General features: G+C 36.4%; 1 protein-coding gene across 2 annotated transcripts in view; it reads right to left on the reverse strand.

Annotated features, from left to right (window-relative positions):
• Positions 1–3,018: 3,018 nt before the first annotated feature.
• RGS17 (regulator of G protein signaling 17) overlaps positions 3,019–24,704 on the reverse strand; it is an 81,283-nt gene continuing 59,597 nt past the window's right edge. Inside the window, exons 4-6 of one of the 2 annotated variants that reach the window (XM_016156341.2) lie at positions 14,032–14,109; positions 12,304–12,538; positions 3,019–4,072 (exon numbers count right to left, since the gene is read on the reverse strand). In XM_016156341.2, the coding sequence (XP_016011827.1) occupies positions 3,884–4,072; positions 12,304–12,538; positions 14,032–14,109 (502 nt within the window). In that variant the 3' untranslated portion in view covers positions 3,019–3,883. Of the gene's footprint in view, positions 4,073–12,303; positions 12,539–14,031; positions 14,122–24,704 lie in introns of both variants that reach the window. The other variant, XM_016156340.2, reaches the window with a different exon arrangement.

Raw genomic sequence — 24,704 nt, forward strand, 5'->3', positions numbered from 1 at the left:
AAAGTATACTTCGAAAATTAACATTGTAACTGTCAATATAAATACATAGGCAAGAAAATTTTCTGGAAATGTCTTTACCACCTTGCAAGATAATTTGTCAACGTATTCAGCACAGTTTTCAAAATTCATTTTTGATAGGGTTCTATATGTAGGCATTTTAGATCTAAGATTTTTTAGGTGGCTTTCAAAAGTTCTTATTTTCTGATTGTATTTAAAATATTTTCTTTGTGTATTTCTTCCTCGATGCATCTGATACATTGTATTTTTTGCAAGTGTAATATGTCACAATTACAATGTGACTTATTTTTTTCAATATAGTTAAAAGAATATAGAAAAAATAGATAAACTCTAAATTAAGAATTATGTATTATTTTAAATCAGCTTAATGGGTTGAAAATGTACTTTTGCACATTATTTACCTATGTCTAGAGTCCTTTTGTAAAACTGAACTATCAGGTAGAAATATGATACACATTTCATTCTGTAAATAACCTAGGCAGCATTAAAGGATACTATAAACACTCCATGCACCATGACCAAATATCAGAACTGGTCATCCTATGTACATATTTTAAGATTAAAAAAAAAGACCACATTATGGTCTTGATTTTTACACTTCATAACATTGATATCAAAATTGTGTTTTGCTATTGTTGTTCATATGCCAGTGCACCTACTGTGCTTAGAGCTGCCCTGTAACGCTGGGCTCATGTATATTACCTTGGGTAACATAATAGCAATTCTCCAGAGTAAAGAAGTGTCCTCCATCCGTTATTAGTGTGACCTATGTACAATATCCATCTGTGAAGAAATCTGGCTCTCTAATTTATTTATGTATGTTTATATATAATCTACATCCTCTACTTTTCTTTCCTTTATAGACACATCTGAAATTAGGCACTGTAGAAAAAGCATTAACCTCTTTCTGTGTGCATTGGCAGATTCTAACAGTATACCAATGATATCTTGGCCATCTGAAACACAAAGTATACCTTCTAAAGTGCTAACTTTTCCTCAGTGAGGAATTCACTCACTAGGAAAAATCTAATTCTACACAAACAAATATTGTGCTCTTGGAATCGTAGCATAGACACCATTTGAGGGTTTGTTTGTTTGTTTGTTTATTATAGCTCTATAATTAAAACAGAATTGCTCATATCATACTTTAAAAAGCGGTAGAGTTGCAAATATACATACTCTTTAAAAGTTTAAACCTTTTGAAATTAAATGAGAAACCCCCCGTCCCTCCAAAATAGGAATTTAGCACAGAAACGCTCACATAGCATGGTTACCAACATCTGATGTGTATATCTACTCTAGAATCATTCTCAACACAACTTCCTAATTAAGTTTTCAAAAGGATATACTAACTTCAAAATCTGTAATCTACAAATGCCCAGTTTAGAGATTAGGACTCTTTATAAGGCCCTTATCTTTTACATTTGGTAAAAGATTAAAAGTATTGTCAAACAGACAATTCATCTAATAGTCCAAAGTATCTTATAAAGATAACTTACGACTAACAGGTCACCATCATATATAGTAACAACAAGAATATAAAGTCTACACTTAAAAAGATTGATGCATGCAGTGTATCATAGTATATTACATATTTTCTAGTCATGTGCACCAATTTATTGTGCTTCAAATACAGTAACAAGTATGATATTACAACATATATGTGTATATATCATAGTAGCATAATAAACTCAATTCTAATCAAGAAAAAAATTAAATAATTCAGGAACAGTATAACTTCACAATAGAAATGATGATTCTTTTAGTTTTTTCTTTACTCTTTAGGAAAAAAATATGACTTTTTGTAAACATCTTCATAACTATCTTTTTCAACATATTACTGGAAACTATTATTCAAATAGTAAATATCTAATTGACATGGATATAATATGTCTTAACACACTAACACTTTCAGACAAATACAAGTATTTGTTAAAAGAAATTATAAATATTTTCTATCTTGTATTTTAAGTACATTTTCATAAATAATGTATTTAAAAGTGCTGAATATGGTAGGATAGTCAGCAACGCCAGTGTAAACAGAACATTTTGTTTTCTACTATGCAAACTTTTTTTAAAATCCCATTTTGTCAAACAATGCAACAGTTAAAATATTTGCATAGGGAATAGATAATAGCCCTTTTAATCATATCTCCTGAATTCTGTATAAATTAGAAAATCAAATTCAGTTAAAAAACAATTCTTAAAATGTATTACGTTTATGGAAAAAGAAACTTAAGATGCCAACCTTTCAAGTAAAATAAATTTTAAAAAAGAAACCCCCAAACTTGTTTTTTTTAATGTTTAATAAATTAAAAAATGAGAGGTAGTTAAAAATGACAAAGAAAAACTGTAATTTTTAATATCATCCTTAATATAAGGCCAGTATTCTCAGTGGATATAAATATTTTTAAAACTTTCTTTTTAGGTTACTCAGTATTATATTTAATAAGTTTAAGATTAAAAAAATATCTCCAGGGGATATATTAATATTCAAATGTAACACCATGATATAAATATGACACTGACTGTTTTGTATGTGTGCATGATAGGATACTGTTTTCTCGAAGGTCAAAAGTACATGCCAATGTCACGCAAGCATTTTGTCTTAAAGATTTAGTGGTACTTATAAAAATAATATGGCAGCTAGAAGATATGAGCACTGAACTGCCTTTCAATTATGGATGAGAATTAATAGTTTGGTTTTAACATTTTTAAAATAAGTAATTCTTAAGATACTATGTGAAAACAGTTAAGGTCTGAAGTAGAGAATTATCTTCTTCATAACTGTTACAAAACTTTTCTTAGTTAAAAACTTAGCTTTTCATTGGATGTCACTTTCAAGGAAAATATGCCACAGGACAGATGCTTTTCATAAAAATGTTTTATGATGCTACATGTAGGCGTTCCTTTATTAAATCCTTTCTTCATATTCCAAAACTAAGTTTTCAAGCTTATTATTATTATTTTTTTCTTGCTAAAGTACATACTTTACACAACTGTTTTAGAACTGGAGAGCCAGTCTTTAATAAATTAATTACAGTATTGGACATGTGATATATACATAAATTCATTTTCTTCAATTACAATTAAAAACACTATTACTCTTTGATTTGTCATTGATATAGAATATCTTCAAATTATTTTGTGCTTTTTTTACTCTTTTTGCTTTACTGTTTTTTACACAACAAACTCTTCTGTAATGAAAATGCCACAGTTTTGGCAGTGAACAACCAGAGAACCCCCCCTCCCCACCCATTAGGATCTTCCAACAAATAGAGATAAATAGCTCTTTTTTTTCATGTACAGAAATATCGGCTTCAAAATTAGTATACTAGACATAGCATATAGCATGTTGAATACCATTGTTACAATTTAAAAATTGGCTTTTTCTGTCTTAGATCATATTTAAAAATGTGAACCGTAGCCAACTTTTTGGCAGTTATTTCTATAAGACCATATTGCACAAAAGTCTTTAAATACAGATATAAGTTATGCCATTGGATTAAATATTACAACAACTACGTGGCAAATGAAGCAGTTTTACTTCGCACATGCAGCCTCTGGAGGTACACTAGTAGACTCTTCACAGGACTACAAATACAGTTTGCTTGCAAGTAGAATGAGTGTTGAATAAAACGAACGTAATTTGGCAATTCATTGTTTTATGTGGTATTTTCCCCAAACTTACCCATGGGTAACCTTGATAAAAATGGAGACAAAGACCATATGGTTGTATTTTCACAGTAGCCTGAGGAATGCTAAACTGTAGTTCTCCAGGAACTCAGTTTCTGGTGTTGTTTAACTACTTTTATTTCCTATCCCAGCCCTCTAAAATGATTTTTTTGTTGTTGTTTAATGAAAATTAAGATTCAGAAGTAGAGCTGGCAGTACTTTCAACAAATGACTTATAAATTTGAGAGTTCAAAAACCTTGGAAAAGAATCTCTGTGCATTAAGGTATAAATCTGGAGTTGGGCATCTTCATACATGTGAGGATTAGGATCCAACAGATTTCTATTGATCACCTCTCTAACTCGAGAATCGAGACTGACCTAAAAAGAAATAAGAGCAGATACATTAAATAATATTTTTTTCAAAATACCTCTATTAACTACAGGTTCATGACATTTCAGAGAAATCCCAAAGAATAAATTCAAGTACCTGAAATCTTGAGGTTATTTTTTCAAAGGCTACATAACCTTGCATTCTTTTCTTCCTTCAAACGTTGAATTAAACAAACAAACAAAAAACAACTAGTGTTTTAAACCAGAATTATAGTTCACAGACATCTTGGCCTTCCTTGGGTTTATTTTTTCTATGCATTCACTCCCCGGCTTTTTGACGATTTCTATTCATTGTTGAGGTACCAGAGAAATCCCTAGCCGGAGTACAAATTTACCTCCTACTATTATGTGACTGCCGGGGTGACTGTCTTGATGTGGCAAGGTAATAATCTGGCAGAGAGTAAATAGCTCTACAGCAAAAAGTGACATGCTTATCAAATGCCGATTCTGGACAGTTTCAAATCTCACTGTGTCAAAAGCAGGAAACCTGGAATGAAGAGGGCTTTGTGGCGCAGAACCACAGCAGGCATTTTTCATGTCTTATGTCTGCCTGACGAGGCATAGGGAACTGCATAGTCCTTCTGCAGGAATACATTTAAAGATCTCTGTACTAAAGATTAAGCGGAACAATTGCTTAGAGTGGAATCTTTCAAAGGAGAAATGTAAATAGGGATCCACGATACCCATTAATCAATACAATGTTATTTGAAAAGAGTACAGAAATTAAATTCTGTAAGTGATTCAGTTATTATTATTATTATCATTTTTTTGTCCTCACTAAATGCTAATCCTATTGGACCTGGTAAGAGTATGTTGGTAAGGGAAGCGGAGGAAAATAAATAGCAATAAGGATATGCTTGGGGGACAGAACTAAGCTCTGCTCTGAAAATGACATGTTAGCGAAACCCTTCAAGGGGCAAATTACCACTGAGTCCTGATTGGCTTCCTCAGTTCTCACTGTTGAACAAGGACTCGGGCATCTTGATCCATAGTTAGCTATTCCATTATGTACTCAAGTTTATACAAACCTTTCATATTTATATCCAAACGTTTCATCATAAGCATTTTGCAAAAGGCTTTTGGGTTCTGGCTTCTTTTCCCACCCACTGTTTAAATTAAGCCTGGGATCTGAAACGGTCCCAGTGATGGAAGCCACTCATATTCTATCCGGTGTCTCCACGTTCCTGAGTTTTGTGGTCCGTGTGGAATTAGGTCAATACACCCAGGGGGAGGCTGCTATGGGAGGATGTGTCAGGAAACAGTGGTCCAGATTAATTTTCTGTGGTTTAGCTAGACCAACTTAATACAGAAAAAAAAAAAAAAATTAAGCATCTCTTGGCAGAACTATATGTTCTTTGTCAGGAAATGGGGGGAAAAAGATGTTCTAGAATTAGATCATTTAAGTTTTATTCTCTGTGTTATTGCCATATGAAATCATCATCAAGTATAAAATAAAAAGTATAAAATTTTTTCCTAAGCTTTTTATTTAAAAATGACTTGTGTTTCTACTCATCAGGAAAATGTTGGCATTGGAGTTTAAACTGGTTCATCTTACTGTGTCATGAGAAGGCTTACCGAGCACACTCCACTGTTTTTATAAACGGCACTTTACTTTCAAACTTGAGACCTTTTCGTTTCAGTGGAGAATGAAATATTAAATTAGTGGTAAAGAAATGTCACTTATTTTTTAAATAATAGCGTAATTAAATATAGTATAACACTTTGTCAGTAGTTGGAATCATATTAGTTATCTAAGACAAATAAAAAAAAAGTTGAATTGTTAAATATCTTGAGTCCTCATTGTAAAATTTTCTTTTTCTTTTTTTCAAATTAAAAACAGTAGTGAAATAGCATGGAGAAAATAGTACCGTTCAACATTTAGTAATCTATAACAAAAAGGCATTCGCTATTTCCATTTTAAAAAGGAAATATTTACCTTCATATCTGGTGATTTGTTTGAAAAGGTTGCCGGTCAGTCAAAAGAAGTGTAGGGAGCTCAAATAACAAAGGCAAACCCCATGGAGCTAACAATCTATAGTTTCATCCTGTGGCATCTTTGTGCTTCAGACTGTGGAACATCTATAATACAAGTTAGTGGGGGTGGATGCCAGCGTGGGCCCGAGCCCACGCCCTAGGACTCGGGCACGACTAGGTGGCTTATAACGCCATCTTATCTGGGTCCAGTGCAGGAGGGACTGAGGAGGTTCCTGAAAACAACTCATCCTAAGGGAAGAGAAAGTTGAGTAGCACAGACAAGAGCTGTCCTTGGGCAATGGACATTCCTTTCTTAGTCCTCAGTCTCACATTTAGGTGGGGGAAGGAAGGGAGGGTGCAGCACGGCAATAAGAGTTTAAAAAAAAAAAATTACTATGGGACAGGACACAAGACAGCGCTGATAGATTTGTTGGCATTTAACTGGCAGTTTGAGCAGTGCTCGGAACAGTGGCGGTGTTGAGAGGTGGCAACCGAAGCTTTAAAAAAGCTTAAGTGACTTTGGAAGCTTTCATTCCCACAGAAGGTAGCAGACAGGGAAGAAGAAAAGCAAGTGGCTTGCAAACATAAAAAGATCCACTGGCAACTCCGCAAACTCATTGGGAGGAAAATGTAATGAGAGCTAAAGTTTCAAGGGTGCAGAGGTAAAGAGAGAAGGAAGGGAGATCTAGGGAGAGCCCAGGTCAAACCAGCTGTAAGCCGTGCTTAATCTTACCAGATTTCCTACCCAGCGGAGGAGAACATCAAGACAGGTGATTGATGCTGAAAGAGAGCGCACCAAGTTTTGACCCTGGCATCCTGTTCTAGCCATCAAGACGTAATGGAAATTTTGACTCTGTGGACATTTTTGGCAGAATTATACTGAAAATGATGAATTTCCATTGAGAGCCTTTTTTTTTTCTTCTCTCAGAGACCTTCCTTTAAGTCAATTAATTCTTAGACTAATTTTTTTTATGTATCATGATTATTTCCCCATTTTTTTCCATTTTATTTTTAATGTTACTAAAGTTGTTTAAATCAGGTTCTTTTTCAAGTAAAATTCTGATTAATATTTTTTTCTTTGTAAGTTTATATTGAATTTTAGCAGTTATAGCTTCTGCCATATTTTTAATTTTAACTAAATTTGGTTTTCTTATGTTAACTTTTATAGATCTACAGGATATCTGATTCTCCTATCGGTTTTAATAAACGTTTACCATGTATACTTTAAGTCATAATATTTTGAGTAGATTATTTCTACTGAAAATAATTACAAGTTGCAAATAAGACTGATTGTTGGAGTTTATTTCTTGGAGCAAAGATCAGTGGTAGGATCAAGGGCAGTAACCATATTTTTCGTAGGGTAAGGAAAATTTATCTTGCTTGTCTGAGGGAGAGTCCGGGCAGGTGGTTGATGTGGCTATTTCTCATTTTGCCTCATGTTCTAAGGTGGAGTTCACAGAAATCTGTAGTGGTGTCATGAAGAAAACACTAGACAATGGAATAAGTATTAACATACTATAGTTAGAAGAGCACAAAGTTTGGAATCAGAAGATCTCGGGCTTGTGTTCTCGCTCTACCAGATATAATTCTAATGTCCTCTTTGAGAATAAGTTTCCTTTGCTATAAAATGGTGTCATCTTTCTTAGTGGCTAAAGGATCATTGTGAGACTCAATACATGTAAGACCATTTCATCAACAGAGTTTAAGCCCAATGCAAGGTAATAATAGTCATAATAATTGATCATAATGATGATGACACCTTTTTGATCAAAACCAATGTCTTTTGACTGTATCAATTTGAATTTTACCTTTTCAGAGTGACCTTACACGGCTAGCCCTATTCTAAACTACATCGTTCAACCTCATAACGTTCACGATTTGTAGTCACTCATTTTTGACCTAATTTGTCTGTCTTCCTAAAATTTAAGTTCCAAAAGGAATAAGCCGATGTCTTTTTTGTCGTCATGGTTGACCCCATCATATCCCCAACATCTAGCCCAGAACCTGGCTAATAGAAAATACTCATTAAGCCTATTTTGAATGATAATATGCATGCACAAATAAACGAATCTAGGAAAATATAATCAAATGTGTCCTATTTATAAAAAACTGATTTAAATCACTGAAAATGCTAAATTCACATTTTTTTTTTGAAAAGGCACATACACAGAGAGAGAGAGAATCTACGTGCCTATCGCATTTGCATTATTCTTAGATAGTTTTGGTGTTTAAATAGGTTTATTGCTATTTTCTCCCAGCTCGCAACTGGAAATTCAGGATGAAACCGGGAAAAGCAAACAATTCCTACTATTCTTAGAATCGCAATATGGCAGAGCCTGAAAGTCATAGATTGAGTGAGTTTGAGAGCTTCTTCCATGCCATCCTTCTGTGAAGCAAGGAAGCTGAGCTGCAGAGCGCTGAACTGAGTCGCTCGGCGTCAGTCACATGGACCGTAAGTGGCAGAGCTGGGCTGCAGCCCCGGGAGACGCCGCGCCACCACTGGACTTTGCAGATGACTGAACGCACACAGCTTTTAGCAGTTCAGCTGAAAGTCTTATATTGAGTGCAGACTTATAATTATTTCTTTGTTCAACAGCTCAATGCTGTTTATAGTTGGTAATAGCTTTTAAACTTTTTTTTTTTATTATTATTAAAGTTCTTTTCCGTTGGGTTTGTCTTTTCAATACTTAATAAATTATAAGCTGCCACCAGCATCTGCAATGTTCAGCAAGGCTACTATTAGTCTTAAATTCCTCTTAGTTACCTCCATTTGTTTTCTCTTTGAGGACATCACATAAAAGAAAATTTGCTTTTTAAAGAAACGCTATTTTTATTTTTAGATTAAAAAAAATTTTTTTTAATGTGGCCCTTTTCCCTCTTAAAATGTATGCTATACCAAGAAATGGAAGTTATATTGCCTCCTGATTGCAAACATCTATTTTGTAACATAATACTCAAATTATTAAAAATGCTTAAAACATGTTCTTAAACAATGAAATGTAACTTTCAGCACACTGGCTTCAAGAAGGAAATCAATATGTACATATAATTTAAAGAATGTAGACTTTCTCTAAATTTAACAAAGAGAAATATGGTAACTAATTAAGGTAAAATGAAAGTCCAGTGAAGAAAATGGAGGTTCTGGTTAAGAATCAAATCCTGATAATTTTTAGCTATTTAGTTATTACCATTTTATAAGTTATTCAAATGTTCATGTTCTTTACAAATATTTGGAGTAGATAGAAACAGTTACACAATTTCAGAGGTAGAAAGGCCAGATTACCTGGCCCCAAAATGGGAAACGATCCCAGCTCCGGCTGGTTTGTAATGACGGCTCAGCATACTGTGTTGAGAGAGACTCCGAAGCTAAAATTGGGCACAGCAATAAGGACCGTGATTGATTAGCCCTGTCATCCGATGAGGAGAATGGAGCAGTAGTGCAAGGTCCTTAACGCTGCTGCATTTGGTTTACTGTTCTCTGTGCTCCTTTTGATTTTTGTAAAATCAGCTGAATCCCGAGGACAAGTGAACTAATGTCTCCCAGGTCACACAATTAGGCTGAAGGACAGCCAGGACTAGAATCCTGTGTACCTTGACATTAGTGCAGTGTTCTGACCGCCGTATAGTCAGGGCTCTCGTGATGTGACGATGATTCTCTCCAGTGTTGGCAAACAAAATTGGAAGGGTGAGAACTCAGTATTATGAGACATTTTGTAACGTATCGTAAATGATTAGAAATCGACAAGTTTTTGCATAGAAAGGTCAATAAGATATGAGCTGGGAAAGGACTCTGGGATAGCTATGAGGTACACACCATATTGTGAGTGTATCAGTGAGTCATTTGATGTAGTCCAAGAGTACATGTATCTATACCCTGGCTTAAAATGACTTTTTAACAACTGTCTTTTATAATTGCAAATATCTACTTTTGGTTTGTTTTTGCTGCTAAATGGTAATTAACTATAATTACTATATTGATAGGAAAGCAATCATGTGGCTAAACAAAGGCACTTCATACAGTCCAGTAATTTAGATTTTCTGTCAAGTGAGCACGAAAGTAGCATATTGATAAAAATTGCATTTCATCTCTGTCTCTCTCTCTCTCCTCTGTAGTATTGTGAGAATATTAAAGAGTGAGTAATGGCCTAATTGTAGATGTTAAGAAAATAACAGAGAGAATAAATATGGCTATTATATTAAATATTAGTCTATTTAATTTAGCAAAAGTTGTGTTCTTGTTCAGGAAATAATATTTTAATGACTGTTGGGTGCAACTCATTTTCAAAGTCAAGAAATTAGGTGAAAACGAAACTCCATTACTTTTGCAAAAGAATGAAAATTCAATAGTTTATATTTCCGTAATCCATAACTATGATAAGCTCTAATCTATGGCCCAAAGGGAAGAAATTTCATAAAAATTAAGTATTTTACAAAGCTCCATCAGTCAGTGACACCTGAAAATCAGGGACGGCGAGGACAATTGAGAAGTGATTCCCATAAAAAAACTAAAAATTAGAACATGAAAACTGTCAAACAAAGGAATTATGTGTATTTAACATGGAGAATTCCTTTTCTAGTACTATTATTTTAAAATGGAACAATGATCATTTTAAGATGATACCTATTACATATTTTGGGGAGAGAAACAGACTAGATAAGCTTCCCAAGGACTCTAATTATGTAGAATTATGGGCAAGTGGAACACGTCTTTGGGCCCATTTCAATCATTTTATATATTTGCCATGTAACGTAATATTAAAACAAAAATTGGAAAGAAATTAATGTGCTAATAAAATTCAAGTAGAACTGGTTAAATGCTGAGCCTCTGGATAGACCAGAAACCTAAAAATGTATTTTTAGGATGTAGAATTATAATGGTTTAGAAATATAAAGTGGCATCAGTAATAAATGTATTGTGGCCACAGAAAAATTCTCTATGAATACTTTTTTAATGTTAATGCAGCAAATACAAAATAAAAATGATCTCTTGTGTATCCAATTCAAGCTTTCTCACTTTGTAGACACAATGTGATTGGAATACTCTTGAATACCAATGGCACTTACAACCTAATCAAAAAAGTGTTTAATTCTTTAGGTCTGTCTCATTAGAGGTGAAATATAGAGATTGCTAAAGTAGACGTGAATCCATTTTACAGATTCCAGGGTTGCTTTGCAGTCAGGGCCACATCAGTGCTGGATGAAGCACTGATGAGAACAGCCTGTTCACAGGGGAGTTCATAAATGGCCTCACATGTAAGAGATGGGTGTATAGGCTCATCTCTGGGAGCAGAAGGTACCAGGTCAGGATGTTTAGATGCACGGGTAAAATCATAGTGGTTTAGGGGAGACAAGAAAAGACAAAGGGTGGCGTGGAGAAGAGGAGGCATGCTAGGAACCTCTAAAGTCAAACGCTTGAAGTTGAAAGCTCCTCTGGACACTGTCACTCAGCACTCCTGAGGCCTGGGCACACTGTTGACCCCTCCCTCACCCAACGCTTCTAACTCGTGGCTGGAACATTTCTCAGGAGCAAAGCCATTTTGAAAAAGTTGATGGAAAAGTATTAATTTGGTTACTTGAAATGTTCCTTATTTCTTAGGTATATTCTGACAATGGGAAAAATAGCTTGCACTTTCAATAACAGGAAAAGTAGAATAAGTAAGATAATTGCCATTACCTATCTCTCCCCAAGAATATTAATGGGTCACAAAGGCTCATGCTTCGGTTCTGTAAAAGTTGTCTCATATGCATCAACGAACATGGCATTTTTTGGAGCCCCTATAATCAGAGGTTCTCAAATTCATATGTATATGGAAAACTTGTTTCAAGTGCAGACTCCTGAGCTCTATTTCCAAAAATTCAGATTCAGAAGGCCTCAAGAATTTGCTTTTCAAACAAGTGCCCCTGGTGATCTGAGGATCACACTTTGGGAAACACTGCCCCATCATAAATTCTTCTTTTTCACTTTTTAAGTGGTAGCAAATTGTATTTAACAGACTTCCTAATGTTAGTTCTGAAAAGCAAGTAGATTACCACAGAGTCAGCCAGAGATAAATGATCAAAGCATAGTAGGAAACCTAGTTTTCAAACACATGTTCTGGTAGATCCCCAGAAAGGAATCTAAATTATCTACCCAGAAAAGCCTTTGCGCCTGTCCACACTCCATGCATTACCCAGTTTGGACAGAAGTCCCTTTTGGTTCATCCTCTGTCTTAGGAAGCCCACATCAATGTTTTCCAGATTTTTACCTCTTTTGGTGATAGTATAGAAATGTAATCGTCATATATCATTCTGGCCTTTTCTTCAATTACTTTTTTGTTCTGTTCTTTCTTTAAGTCTTCACAGGCAAGCCAGAAAAGCAGGTTCTCTTCACTATATTCTGTTCGGAGGAACTCTCTGAAAAGGTTTCTTCCTGCTGGGGCCTTCATCATCTTGTCAAAATTTTGAGACCAGGACAAGACTTCATCTGAAGTGGGGTTTTGGCTGTAGAGACAGAACGGGGCCATTTATCAAAGACGACTTTGACCTGTGAATACTACTAGCCCAGGTAGAAGGAGCAGATAAGAAATGCTATTCAGTCAGTTGCTGCCATCTAGTGGTCATTGTCACTCATTCCAGCCTGATGTGGCTAATATCTGCCAGAACTAGATTAGTTATTTTGGGGTGTTGACAAAAATTTGTGTTAAGTGCAAGCTGCACGTTAGGGAGCCGGATGTTCAAATAGCAAGGGGCTATACACACTCTGTATACGGTCATCATAAACTAATGAAGCTTGGAAATGTGTAAACATTAATATAGTCCAAGGTCATAGAAATAGCCTATACATTGTTTGAAAGGCAAACTGAATCCTTTGTATGTATATGACGAAGATTTCTATCTTCAAACTATAAGATACATTTTTTCTTTTAATCTCTGGTAGCTATTTTTTTTCACTTATCACTGGAGTTAAAATAAGAATACATTGTGTGTCCTTCTCACATATTTTCCTAAACTTGAATAATTATTCTATTAAATATTATGTGTGAATTGTTACCCATGAATGGAGTTATTGCAGTTGCAAAGCACAGGGCCTTTATAATGACACTGAGGACATTTTAGGTATTTATATTCAGGGTTGCAGTGACTTTTCCTGCAGAAGCCACCAGTTATTACTTACTCCCTTTGCTTATATATCAAAGTGGATGAAATAAATTGGAAATTCTTATGATTCTAATCTAGCTTTCTTCTTCATTGGTTTATTAAAAATTTTCTAGCCTAAAATACATTTGGTCAAATAATGTGTGTGTGTGTGTGTGTGTGTGTGTACAGCTTTCTGACCAAGTATTTTAAATAGATTTTTACCTATTCCAAAATGTTGGAACTTCCTTATTCACTTAAAAAAAAAATTTAAAGGAGAAAAAATTACTATGAAGCATCAACATTAAAACCTTCTTGCAAGCAGAAAAAGAAAGCACCTATAATTATAAAAATAATCTACCTGTATTTTGATTATTCTGTAAATATAGTATTGCATTTCAACTTCTCATTTTGGAGAAATACTCGGATAGAGTCTGTTCTGATGGAAATGGGCCCAGGGCCCAGCTGGATACCCTTTCTAGCTGACTTAGGTAATTCCTTTTTTTTTTTTTTTTCCTGTTTTAGACTCTTCCTCTATAAAGGGAAAGACTTAAAGAAATATTTTCAGAAAAGAGAAGTCAAGAATTAAGACAATTGGGGTGGGGGCTAATTCATGCAACAATCATTATTCTTTGAAAGAGAAAGTCAGGCAGTGTTTTAGCCATCAGCTTAACATAGCTAATAGAAAAAGTGGTGAAAAGCGATTGCAATCACACAATAAGGTCTCTCAGAGTGAGTATGCATTCATTTCACAAAACCATTCTGAGGGGTAACAGGAGGCAAGAGCTGATACTTAAGCACTGAGTAGATGTAAACAGGATATAAATGCAAGACATAATTACAATGTGAATCACACTCACCTTTCCTCTAGGACCTGGATACTCTCCATTTTTGTGGTATGTGTGGGTCTTTCTGCAGTTTCACCTCTTTCTTCGTTCCTAACAGTGAGGCTGTAATGTAGCATAACACTTTATTTTGTCAAGGGAAAACCAATCACTTAAAGAAAAATAAAAAAATGCAGGAAAATAATTTCACAGAAGAATTTTATTTTCAACTCTGTGAGGATATGTAGTGTACAGAAAAAGCAATGCCATTTTAAAATGGTAGGTAAGCCCATGTCAACTGAAAGAAAGAGAATCACTATTAAATAAAATCATGAAGTAAATAAGAACTCCGAAATGGATACTGTTACACATTCTGGCTTTATCCTTACATAATTAAAATTACTTAAAATCTATGAGATACTTACATGATTATATGCTTAATATTTGATACACATTATTATGCTACTCTTTAAACTAATGCTGTTTTTACTTTTGGTTAGCTCTATTCATCGTTTGTTTTCCATTTATTTTCCTCCATTGATAGCTAAAAAGATAAAACGCATCAGAATCTACAACAGCATTTGCAAAATTTACATCATCCTTCTTTGCAGACCTGGTTTTCTGCCACCAATACCATCATTCTCCCCCCACTCAAGTTCGAACCACTGGATTTAGATTTGACTTTGTCTTTGCCCTTGCATTCCATTTAGTCAATCTTCAATGTCTCGAGAGGGAAAGGCCAGCCACTCTGAGGGTTTGAATAGGAGAGCTTTGGGTGAGAGGGGTCTCTGGGACATATATTTGGGAATTCTACAGGATTAGAGGAACTGGGACAATCTCATGGGCTTTAGTAACTCAGAAGAAGAAGAAGAAGAATTGTCTGGTTCAGGTAAACTGTAGCTGAGCAGCATCTTAGGGTGGAAGACTCGAGGTTCCAGATGTAGACTAGACATAACGAGGGAGGTTTTGGGGAAATAAAAAGCAGATGGGGAGGACGACCCACGGCCTTGGAAAGATCAAGCTACTGAATTAGCAAACTGAAGCCTCTGTTTAGAGACTGAGGAGCTTCCTGCAAGCCTGTCAGAGAACAAAAGGTGGTCAGATAACAGCTTTTTCATTTGCTCACTCATTCATCTGTTTTCAACAAAGAGAAATGAAAACCATTATCTTTTTAGTGCCTATTATGTGCCAGGCACTATCCTTTCACTTTTATTTTTATTATCCCCATTTTATAGACAGGCAAGTGAAGCACAGAGCTGCGTGGTAGATCAGCCCAAAGTCAGGCAGTAAATGCACAATAATGCTTGAAATTTAAACCCAAATCTGTTAAAGGACACTGTTGTTCTTATTGAGTGCCTATGACAAAACACGCTCTCTGATAAGCATTGAAACAATAAGCTACTTATGTGAATGCAGAAAAGGGTCACTAAATATGGTTGTGGTAGAGAGAAGGATTTTAGTGGGAGAAGATTTCTAACAATAGTTATTCTTAATCTGGAAAGTTTGGCAAGGAAAGCTGAGACAATGTATCATTAATTCATTTTGTTTTCAGGTACAAAGGTGAAGATGGAGAGAATGTAGCAAAGGGAAGAATTTAAGGAAGAGGGGCCAATCTATGACTGAAAGTGAGACTAGATAGGACAATTTAGTTGAGAACGTTGACCACCTGGAGAAGAGCGAAGCCAGTAGGGATTGGAAAAGATTTTTAGTCAGAAAAAGGACACCTCAATGAAAAAATAAATACGATTTAATAATGAAATAAAATTAAGTTCTTCTCTACCAATTTCTAAGGAGAGTAGTAGATTTATTGGTGTAGAAAAGGGCAAACCTCTCACGAAAGGGGTGTGGCCCAAAGAATTCTGGAAAGCAGAAACCATAGCTGATTGTCACCCAAACGCCCAGCGACCTGACCAGTGCTCTGCAGGGAGGCTCCAAGGCAAGACCCCTCAGAGCCTTCAGGGCGGGGTTGCCATGGTGACTAGCAAAGTGGTGAAGTCTCTGTATGTGAGGGTTGTCTACAGCTTGAAGTGGCCTAAGACACTCTGTTCCTGGGGTCACTGCACATGGAGGTTAGGTGTGTGTTGGTAGGAGAGTCACTACCCTCTCAAAGTGTCTGACCGGAGAGCTTCTCTGGAATTTGATGTATTTCCAGTAATCATGAGAAAGTAGGTGGGAGAAGGTTGACAATGTTCTCTAAAACTTCCTAGGAGAAAGTAATGATGCCAAATGTATAAAATATGCAAATTTTGGGTAAATTCTAGAAAGATCATATTTAAATAGGAAATCAAAAGTCCTTCTGCCAAGCTTTACTGAGCTTGTGTGTGTGTGTGTGTGTACACACAGTAAGGTACTAGAAAGAGACTAGAAAAAGAGTTCGCTTTCGCTGATTAAATAATATTTGGAAATGTATTTTTGTTATATTTCTACACAAATGCAGTGTGACACACAAACACAAGTATTCTTCATTTTACGCGTCTCTGAAAAAAATTTTTTCCTCCATTGTATCTTTGCTGTAGAGCAACAAATCTGGAGTCCACACGCATGAGTGACAAGTTTCTGCACATGAATTCTGGCTCTTCTGTCTGTTTCTATGATATTTGCAAACATCCCAAACGCCACCATATTAGAGTGATCATTATGAAATATTGGGTTGTGTTTCTATCTTTCATTTCTACAGATGGTAAAATATGGACACACATTTGTGCTAAAATGACTTATAACAGACATCCAGTAAGTGCTTAACTTCATTTCTTGATCTAATATTGGACCCAATATCATTCTGCAGGAAGGAATTAACCTTTAGTTATCAACCAGTGTCCTTTTAATCAACTGTCCTTTAGTACTGTTCTTAAAAAACTGGTTTCAAAGTTTCAATTATTAAGAACCACTGATAATGCCATTTAAGATTAAATGGAGAAAATGACAGGAGAGTTGGTACTAGATAGTTTGCCATCTATGTTTTTGTAATGACTAGAATTCGCCCCCTGTTTCACGTGGTCCTGCTGTAAGTAACAAAGAAGTTTTTTTTAAGGTAATAAATTGCAGGAAATATTTGCTTTAGATCAACATATACATATTCTAGGTGCTCTGAAAAGTTGAACAGTAGTGAGAGGTCATGTAGACATCACATATTTTCTACTTTTACAATGTTTGTAACATTTTATACAAACGTTTCTACTTTTTAAACAAAGCTTTGAAGAGAACAGAATGCGTATACAATGATTACTGTGGGAGTCTTGATCAAAGCTTAAGTATTTTATAGAAGAAAATGCTAGGCTAAGTATATGAAAATAAGCATTTAAAATCCCCTTAGAAATGTTTTAGGATGGTGACTTTGAGAAGGGAGAAATACATTTGGTATTTCAAAAAATAAGCAAATATACTCTGTGTGTGTGGACAGATTTTTTGTTGTTGTTGGTCTGTTTACAATGGAGTCTAAACAGTGGGGTGGGGAAAACATTACTGACTGCCCATTATAGGGTTTATCTACTGATCTGTCATCATGGATACATGTGGGGCCTATTTTGGAAGACAGTCCACTTTTATAAAAGAAACAATTGGTTCTTAGGGAGAACCCTTGAAATGGTTGTGAATAAGATGAAAACTTTGCAGTAGCCATGGCAACTCTGGGATAGAGGCCAATTATAAAATTACATACATTTACACAAAAACTCAACTGAGGAATCAACGAGATGCTTAAATTTAATACAACATGGTAACAAGGCTCCAGAAAGAACTACTGCCATTGGGAAGGCAGATACTATTAAATATTTTAACATTCTCACATTATGATATCAGGTTTTCCTTTTTATTTTAACAGCTTCTACCTCAAAATTCCCAGTGCAAAAAGGGAATCAACATCCTTCAGGTTCTGAAAAAGAACTGGTAGGTTATTCTTTAAATATTTCATTTCCCTCAGTCAAAATACCATGGTAAAATAATACAGTTTTATTTAGTAGTCAATAATTTACAATTAGGTCTGAAACACCTTGTTTATGCAGCACTGCCTGGGCTGGAAATTCAAGATCAGTAAGAAAGAGGCTCTGAGACTGAGGAGTCCTGACAGGTAAATAATCACCTCATAGTGTTGCAATGAGAGTTAAAATAGAGGTTGCATATGGTGTTTCTTAGACACAGATGCAGTATCCATAAATTTGCATAAAACAATTGAGAAGGGCTTTCACAGAGGAGGTAATGATTAAACTGGGTTGAACAATGAGCAGGTGTTTGCCAGATGGAGACTTGGACACAGGGGCATTCCAAGTAGAGGGGGGAAGTGTGTTGAAGCTGGGAGTTGTAGAAAGGCCTGATATAAATGTACGACAAAATGGGCAAATCAGATATTTCGGGGTGGGATCAATAAATTAGATTAGGCAGTGAGGTTTGGTGATAGAGCGGTTTCAGTAAAACCATGAGGGGATCCAAATCTAGGCTACGCCTTTTTAAAGATGATTTTGGCTTTCCATGCTTTATTTTCCTCATTCATAATGGGGATAATGGTAGCAACCTACTTAAATACACAAGGTTATGAAGCAAAGACTAAAAACTTATGACAAAAAAGGGAAATTATTGCACATGCTTAATCAAATGTAAGGGCCAGTTGGTTGCATATTACAATGATCATTCCGATTTTACCAAAAAGCTTTTTATTTCAAACCAAAGGAATAAAGACTCACACCTTGCCATTATTATAAAACACTTTCTCATATTACCTTACTACTTCCTCACGGCAGTTCTGTGAGTTGGGCAGGGGATTTGCTATGAATCGCCCCCGTTTTACTGAAGAGGAGACAGTCACCGTGGTTGTCTTACACAACGCCCACGCCTAACACACACCAGAACTAGCATTGGAACTTGAGTCTTTTGACGTCCAGTCTCATGCTCATTTTTGCTATGCAACGCTGCTTCTCCTTATATAAAAGAATTAATCGTGGTATTTTACCCTTTAAGTTATTTACAAAAGTTGATTGCTCTTAGATGTTTGGAAAGGGTCAACCTATCTCGAACTAGTGTATTGAGTCCAAATTTCCCCCACCCCGTGGGCATCGTCCCATGGCTATCAGTCTGTGGTAAGTTACTGCCCAGAGGACTGAATATACAATAGATACTGGAGAGGAGCAACTTCTCAGTTCCCTGGAGTTGTGATTACCAGGAAGGAGTTGTGACACAAGGTTCTGACAGCAACGTCTGGGAGAGGAAGAGAAGCAGCGACTCCAGCAGACCGGGTTTTGCAATTGCAAAGAGCCTCCCTGGGAAGGACAACTTGCTCCCATCAGCAAACGTGGCTTTGGGGAAACTGGGGAAACGGGAAGGAGAATGGCACTGATGGATGCGTGCTGAGGAAAAGATTACAAAGGGAAGGAAAAGACACCAGAAGCAGGGCCGTAACCCGACACCACCCGCAATTCCAGATACAACAACTCAGTGATGGTCAAACCTATGACTTGAGCCTTGTCCTTTTCACGTATACATTTTTGGTAAAACAACTTCATTTTTGAATGGAGTGTGTGAGGACGGGAATGGTGGAAATGTTATACAACACTTGTCGAAATTAAACATTGCCCCTAGGCATACTCCCCCTACCTTTTTAAAAACGTTAATTTTTTTTTTTCGGTGACATTGGTTAAAGAAATTCTTTATCATACGTCATAAACGTGTTTCATTTGGCTTAAGCTTTTATTTCATAAACGTGAATCTCTCAAAAGTAAAATCATCTATTAAAAATCTGCCCACTAGATGGCCATGTTGCCTTTATAAATATAATGTCTTAATTAAATCAGTAAAACTGAAGTTTCTGGAGTAATTACCCTTATTTTGGAAAAAAAAAAACCCTATTCTAATGTGTGTGTGTAGTTTTGATAAATGTATATTCTAAGGAATTTGAAAAAACTCATTCAATTTTTCTGTGAGTGAAATGATCAAACTCAACGGGTATCATTTTAATCATGAGTGGTGTGCATAATTACACCCAGTTTTCCTTTTTGGTATTTAGAAAGTGTTTTGGATACTCCCCTGCCCCAAATCATTTGATTTAGGAACACTTCAGTTTAAAAAAGGCAGGCATAATCCTATTTTAACACTGTAGTGATCTTTTTCAATAATAAATTGTTTTGAACCCTAATGTCTCTTGCCTGGGGTAATATGGAACTTAGGTCACGCATCCTTAGAACAGATTAATTAGAAAAGATTTTTAACTACCAACAGGCAGGAAGTGTGTGTGTGTGTGTGTGTGTGTGTGTGTGTGTGTGTGTGTGAGAGAGAGAGAGAGAGAGAGAGAGAGAGAGAGAGAGAGAGAGTGTGTGTGTGTGTGTGTGTGTGTGTGTGTGTGTGTGTGTGTGTTTTAGAAGAGCCTTGTGAGAGTAGATTCTCCAAACTATTTCAATTCTAGTTGGGTGGTATGTAAACGTTAATTTCTTGCTTTCTTTCATTTATTACTATTGTTTTTGATGCATGTAAACCAAAGACTAATCTCTTCGTCTTCTTATATTCTCTCTCTGCGCTACCAATTTCCCACCGTACGTGCTTCTATGTGAAAAGATGGGTTTCAAGAATTCCCTTCTTATATTGGTATTAAATTATTTTTATTTTTATTTTTCAGTGAGTGGCAGTCGATATTATGTTCCAATAGTTACAGGTGTACAACACAGTTAGACATTTATATAATTTATTGGTATTAAATTTTTACTTCAAGAGTCCAAGCCATATATTTAAAGTTTATCGACACACTGATTTGATTTAGACTGCCAACTGCATCAAATTATTACAAGGTTGAAATCTGGGTCCACAATGTAAGCTTATGTTTAGTTAAATAACTAAAGCTTCATTTTTGGAATAATCAGGGTTTTTTTTTTTTCTTAATCAAGAAAATCACAGGACTGAATATTTAGATGCACTTTATATAATATACACCGAGTATCAGAATTTCTTACTTCAGTTCTCAGGTTGAGTGGAATCCTATTTTAAGCTCTTCCTTTGAAGCACTGTTATTTTCCCTGTAAGTCATAATTAAGTTAGTAGATGCTTTTGTGGGAAAGCGGATATCTTGGATGTGAAAAGGCCAAATGGACTTCTGCTGAGTTAGTAGACACTATTATTAAAATTGCATGTAATCATCCAAGTCTTTAAATGCATCAGTTAAGTTGGAGCTCTGGTTTTTGTTAACATATGTCCCTACCATAAAAAGCAGAATGAAAAAGTTAGAACTCTAGTAGTTGATACTTAGAAGACCCGCTGACAGATGCCAGGATCACTTATCTATCAACCCATTCATTCCTCCCTTGGTATTTTCCAGTTATAGTGTATGTGAATATGTCTGGGATGAGGCAAGGAGCATGCCCGAGAACACTTACGATGGAAGGCAATGACCTTGATGTGTGGGAAACGTAACCCTGGTATATAATGAACTTACAATACCCTGGTGATCCTAAGACTGTGTGGTGCATGCTCCAATAATGCTGGGTTATACCTGTGTTAGTTAACATGCGAGCTGGGCAGAAATGGCCAGGGGTACAGAATGCAGACACAGGTTCTGTTGCATTAACAACAACATGTTACTGGAACATGCTAAGCATGCTGTGGTCAAATCTCACAAAGTCCAGTAATTTCCCTTCAACCTGAGACTTATGAGAGGGTCAGAAATAATGCCTCTCAATAAAGGATTATTCAGGAGGCCCTAGAATGTACTGCACCCCAGAATGACTTACATGTTATTAATCACATCTTGGAGGTGAAGAAACTGAGGCTCAGAGAGATTAAGTAACTTGTCGAAGGTGTCACAGTGATATGTCACGAAACTGGGATGCATCCAGGTCTGCCTAAGTCCAATGCCATCGTTTCCTCCCTACCCCATGCTGCTCTGGACAGTAGGCTTTATATGAGGAAGACGTGTGATTAGGATTTGTGTGTAATTTTTTAAATATGGCAAGATTGCATTTATTTAAAATGAGTTGCATGGAGTTATTATTCCAATTACTTATGGATTTGGTCAATTAAGGTAATTCTGTACCTTTATATAATCTATGTTACTTTATACAAAAAGTAGCCATGGCAGAAACTTGCTCCCTACTTAGGAACCCATGCCCCCAGCCATGAGATACACAGTAGCATATAGTATATTGATAGCTTAAAAAGACATGAATCTTTATAGCACCAGAAATTGCAATATTTACATAACACGATTAAGCAGAATTTCTACACAATCACTTCCATATTCACAAGAAGTAGATTTTATTGTCTTAGCTGACAAAGAATAAGCAATTATTGAGTAATGTCCTAAAATAACAGGCAGATTTTAATCGGTCTACCACTCTTAGACTGTGGAAGGAAGTTAGCTAGGGCTAAAACAAATAATGAAGAGTTTTAATGAGAGGGACACACATGAAGAATCAGTAATTATTTCAATCAGATGTAGCACAGCTACAACATTTTATAGACAAGGTATGGGCAGCAAAATGTCATAATCTCATTTTTTTGTATTATTATTGATTCGGAGAGGCTGGCGGGCGGGGTGGGGGGGAGGGGAGTTCTTAAATATCGTCTGGATAGCTAAGAAATTTGGCCTGAATTTGGAAGAGCTGAATTTTATATTGCTTTAGAAATTGAATAATTTGTTTTGATTAAGTCAAGAAAAGAACCCTAACGTCCCTCAAATTGAATCTTGACCCCAAAAGACCATGGTGCCTCAGAACCCTTGAAGAGGGGCACACTCATTTTCTCCATCGGCTGCTTTTTTTCTGTAAATTCTTCCTCTTGGTGCATCTTAAGGAAAAGCTTGATTCTCACCGAGTTCACCGATAGCCTTCCAGCTGGCTAGGGGACAAGGTGCTTTACAATTCTCGTTGCATTGGACCTCCCTGGTGTATTTGCGACATCGGTCATTCCCATCTTTGGGAAACTCTGGACTCCCCTGGCTTCTGTGCCACCCCGATGCCGTGTCGGTATGTTCTTCTCTGTGCTCCCTGTTTGCAGAACTCCCCCGCTTTTCGCCTAAGCATTGGCATTTCCCGAAGTTTCAGTCCAGCTCTTCACGCTAGGCCATCATTCTCATCTCCCGTGTGCTACATACTGATGACTCCCAGATTGTTATATCTAAGAGAGAATTGCCCTTTGCGCTTCAAATTCATTTCCACAACTAACTCTTAGGTGCCTCCAGCAGAGCAAGTCCAGCTCATCCTCGTACCCTGGCCCAAACAGCTGCCTATTCTGGTGTTCTCTCATTTGACGGGATCGCCATCAACCCACCACCCAAGCAGGCAATTTCCCCTCCTCTTTTTCATCATTGCAAATTCTTGACAGTGCACCCTAAGTTCTTCTTGCCGTTCCTTTTATCGCCTCTTTATTTTGGCTATCAACCTATGTATCTGAATTGACATAATATTTTCATCTCTTCTCTTCATATCCTTCTTTCCACTGATGAGCTAAAAACACTGCAATATGACACTCAGAAAAATACGCCTTTACAGCACACACAGTCAAAAAGACTTCAATGGTATGCCTTCGATGGAAAAGGGTCAAGGCGTTCTAATTCGGGCAGTTTTCCAACAGATAGCACTCTGGTCACATGTAACACAGACTTGGCAGAAGAAGCCTGAACACTAAGCTTGTCTAGAGGGTAACCTGGGGAGTTACACCAAATATTCAGGTCTAGGTTCGATTGCTTATTGAGAATCTGTTCCCTGTAGAGACAGGGAGAACCTGGAGAAAGCTAAGGAAGTACAACAGTACCCGGTGATAATAAATTACAATGTGTGAATTAAAAAATACATGACATTCATTCATTAGGTCTGCAGTCCTGGTCTCCACTTTTTGGTTTTGTGTATATAGCCTGGGAAACCTGGGTTCATTTAGGTAGGTATCTTTTGGTTTCGTGATTTTAAAATTCGTGTAAGTTATAGAAACTATTAAGGAAATTTACCTTTGCTATGGCAAGATGGAGTCTCAGAACTGTAGAATTATTTGTAAGTGACGATCTGGTTACTAGTACTTTGGAAGTTCTGTGCAGCTAACCTACGTTCCCACGTGTGAGGAATCAAATCTAGGTACAGAGGAGACTCTGCTCACTGGCGCCTCAGATGAAATGGCCCACCTCGCCTGTGTGAGCAGATTTATTTCCAGGGGTGCTTTCTTTACCATGGAGCAGACATGGATTTGTTTTTCCTTTCAAAAAATATCCTCTGGCTTTTAAAGCATGCGTCTTAGTATTTCCATTGGCAGAAGGCTAAAATGTGACAGCGTCAGAGGATAAAATAGGACATTATTTTTGCACTTTTGAATTATAGAGGCTGTGGTAACTCTTAAAAATGGAGGAAAAGGCAACCAAAAGCATGTTTATGAAGTGCTTAACATTTACTTAAATTTGTCCCATGGTCTGGGAACTCTGGGAACCGATGTGTTCAAAAGGGAGACAATTTTAGCTTTCACAGGGATAATTTACTAAATTCACTGTGACCAATTTCTCCTGAGAAGAATGAAGGCTATTTGATGTGGGCCAAATCTTATAGGCAGTACACACTAGTGCATGAGTTTGCAAAGCGAGAAACTTTGGAAATCGTTCCCTTCAAATCTAGAAAGGGAAAGCTTGGAAGTGTCATCTCAAAGCGGATAAAGCAATGGACTGGATATTAGGAGAGTTGGATGTTAGTCCCACCTCTACCACAAATGAGCTTAGTGACAGTAGGCAAGCCTTCAGTTTCCTTATCTGTAAAATCAGA

Source organism: Rousettus aegyptiacus, unplaced genomic scaffold (assembly GCF_014176215.1).
Source record: "Rousettus aegyptiacus isolate mRouAeg1 unplaced genomic scaffold, mRouAeg1.p scaffold_m13_p_1, whole genome shotgun sequence".
Lineage (NCBI taxonomy): Eukaryota > Metazoa > Chordata > Mammalia > Chiroptera > Pteropodidae > Rousettus > Rousettus aegyptiacus.